The sequence below is a fragment of the Apium graveolens genome, chromosome 2 (genome assembly GCF_009905375.1).
Source record: "Apium graveolens cultivar Ventura chromosome 2, ASM990537v1, whole genome shotgun sequence".
Taxonomy (NCBI): Eukaryota; Viridiplantae; Streptophyta; class Magnoliopsida; order Apiales; family Apiaceae; genus Apium; species Apium graveolens.
Genome location: NC_133648.1, coordinates 116063322 through 116066251, shown reverse-complemented (window position 1 = coordinate 116066251; position 2930 = coordinate 116063322). Strand labels below are relative to the sequence as shown.

The following is a 2930-nucleotide window of genomic DNA, read 5'->3' as shown; positions in this document are numbered from 1 at the left end:
TGGGCGTGTTGTTGCCCAAATTCAAGATCGGAAGGAAGTACGAATCCGGATGAGAGTTCACCAAGGTCCATGGTTCGCTACCCCCCATCCAATTACATGCCTCGATCCAATTTTTAGCCCTGTAAGCCTCCTCATCGGGAGGGTACAAGTCCGTTTCCTCTTACTTCACATGGGGCGGCTCATCATTATCCACAAGGGGCATCAACTCACCACATGTATCTTCCATCTCACTAAAGGTTGGTGAGACCACAACTTCCTCGTCATTGTCCTCATACCACGAGTCGCTTGGTTGGCAGTCCGAGAATGTGTTGCTAACATGGGAAACCGAATCACAACAATGATCGGAGCTGTTGTTACCACTATACTCGTTAGTCATGTAACCTATCACAATAAAACACAGTTATATGACAATAATTGGCAATTATATGACAATAAAACATAAAAAAAGCAATATTAAATGTGAAAAATTCAAATTCATTAAAAGATTACAACATTCCCTTACAAATACTCCACTACTAATTATATTGCAATTCTTGAGCATTTTTAAGATCTTCTAGTCTACTAGCACACTTTATTTTATCACGGCCTTCCCTTTGACAATATGTGCACTTTCTTGGAGGCTTCTCCTTTTTCAAATCGATTCTATGAGACTTTTGAAATGAACGTCCTTTTTCCTCCCTTTAGTTTGGGACATAATAGGGTCAAGAATTGGTTCTTCATGAGCACTTGCATTTGGAGCATGAGAATTGCTTTCGTAAGAATTAATTCCATCAACGCTCATTCTTTCGAGAATTGGTATTTCTCGATTCATCATTCCAACGGCATAATCATACCGTTTCTTGGATACAATGCTACTTTGAAAAAAACTCATAGTTAACATTGTCATGCTATTAAATCGATCGGTTGAGGTCATTTCATGACTTTGTCCAACATCCAAATCGTAAGGCAACATACCATCAACTCTATTGGCATACATTTTCCACCTCGAGTGTATGAAATACGGGGGAATTTCCGAAACCTGTTTCTTAGCGGAGACCGCCAATAGGTGTCTACAAGGTAGCCCCGAATGTTCAAACATTCTACACATACACATTCTCAAGAAGCTTTCTTTCTCGAATGCAACAAAATAAACATTTCTTCTCGTAGGATCGGACATGAGCCTATAACAACTATAGTACGTATAGACATCCACTCGTATCTCCTCATCTTCACAAGCTCGTCGGTTTTTTTTCAACAAAGTATTTTGAAGACTCAACCAATTCATCTTGAAATCTTCTAAACATTTCCTTGGTGTAAATACAAGAAGCATGATACTCCAATGTGGTATGCATTTTCATGGGATGTTTTAGATTAATCGTGATATAATCTTCTTCATTCTCCCTCATGAATTGCCTTCCCAATGCTTTTTGGGCATTTTCAATGAATTCCTTCAAACCCGTTACCGAACTCACATAATTATCAAAGAAAGAATTAATCCCCTCACTCCTTGATGTACTATTTTAAAACGCCGAAAATGTGTTTCTAGTATATGAAATAATCCACTTGTGCTTCAACTAATATAACTCATTTAACCATTTATGCTCTTGCAAGTGATACTTTTCCACAAACGATCCTCATCTAGCCTAAAAAATATCTTCGGTGAGAGATTTATAAATATAATGGTTAAACGTCTTGAATTCCGGAAAATTCGAATAACGATGAGCTAATTTCTCGGGGAATTTTTGACTTATGTGCCAAGAACACAATAAATGAGTAGGATTCGGGAGTACATCCGCAATAGCGCTTGCCATGGCTTGATCTTGATCCGTGGTTATAGTCATTGGAGGCTTATTCCCCACACCTTCAAGCCAAGTATGAAGAATCCACTTAAAAGTCGATGCATGTTTATCCCGCATCAATGCAAATCCGAAAATCACCGATTGATAATGATGATTGACTTCGGTAAATGGGACAAATGGCATTGCATATCTATTTGTCCGATAAGTGGTATCAAAAGCCACAACATAGCCAAAATTTCGGTAGGCCATTAACATCTCGGATCAGTCCATACTAGACACTTCAAACAATTCTATTCATCAATTTCGGTCCTGATAAAATATTTAAAACCACTTTCTTCATTCAACCTATGCAATAAGTCTAACCTCGCTTGGGCATCACTAATATCAAACCTTTTCTTCCTCTCGTCTCTTATCACATTTCTAACATGTTGAACATTGAAACCAACTTTATCATTATCTCCATGAATGTTACCAATCACATTCATCACTTGACAATTACGAATCCCCGAATCATAAAGAGTTCTAATCAAACTACGGGTAGCGGTGTTGACATGTCTTTCGCGTTGTACTGAATTCATCTTACTAGAGGAAACAAGACCGTGGTTGTGTACCAACTCAAGCTAGTTATCTCCCAAAGACGTTTTTTCTTTTGATAATTGACATACATCCTCACCTTGCACTCACTTTTAGGAAGAACCTCTCTACGCTGTTTATTTTTACTACTCTCGGCGATGACACTTTTTCCATAAAGCCTACAAACATATAAACGACCATATATCTCGTTGTCTTTATTACGATGGCTCGCTTGAATTTTAATAGCAAATCCATTTCTTAAAGCATAAGCTCTAAAAAAATGACCGACCTCATCCACACTTTGAAAAAATTGATTCAAATATGGAACTCCTTCCCCATCAGCATTTTTATACATATTTGCATCCTCTACATTATCATCTTCATCCTCACCCTCACCCTCAACATTATCATTATCATTTTCAAGCTCATTGTCAAGCTCATTTTCATCATTTACATCTTCAACATCAACCAAATTGTCATCTAAATTAATAAATTCCTCATTTTTATCTACAAACTCATCATCTTCAACAAATACAAGGGTTTTAGGTTCTTCACTAGTATTTAAATCATAAAGATGTA

The 2930-nt window shown here is 37.3% G+C and overlaps 1 protein-coding gene across 1 annotated transcript; it reads right to left on the bottom strand.

Moving 5' to 3' along the window:
• Positions 1 to 1622: 1622 nt before the first annotated feature.
• Positions 1623 to 2356, bottom strand: LOC141692459 (protein FAR1-RELATED SEQUENCE 5-like). Its single transcript, XM_074497313.1, has 2 exons — positions 2142 to 2356; positions 1623 to 1968 (listed from the first exon to the last, which is right to left on the bottom strand). The coding sequence occupies exons 1-2, from the start codon at positions 2354 to 2356 to the stop codon at positions 1623 to 1625; spliced, it is 561 nt and encodes a 186-aa protein (XP_074353414.1).
• Positions 2357 to 2930: the final 574 nt, after the last annotated feature.

Bases quoted from the DNA above. Each gene is read 5' to 3' on its own strand.
- LOC141692459 (XM_074497313.1), bottom strand. From the start codon at position 2,356: ATGAATTCAGTACAACGCGAAAGACATGTCAACACCGCTACCCGTAGT. The intron at 1,969-2,141 runs GTTAGACTTATT...TCGGACAAATAG, and splicing joins ATTAGTGATGCCCAAGCGAG to ATATGCAATGCCATTTGTCC.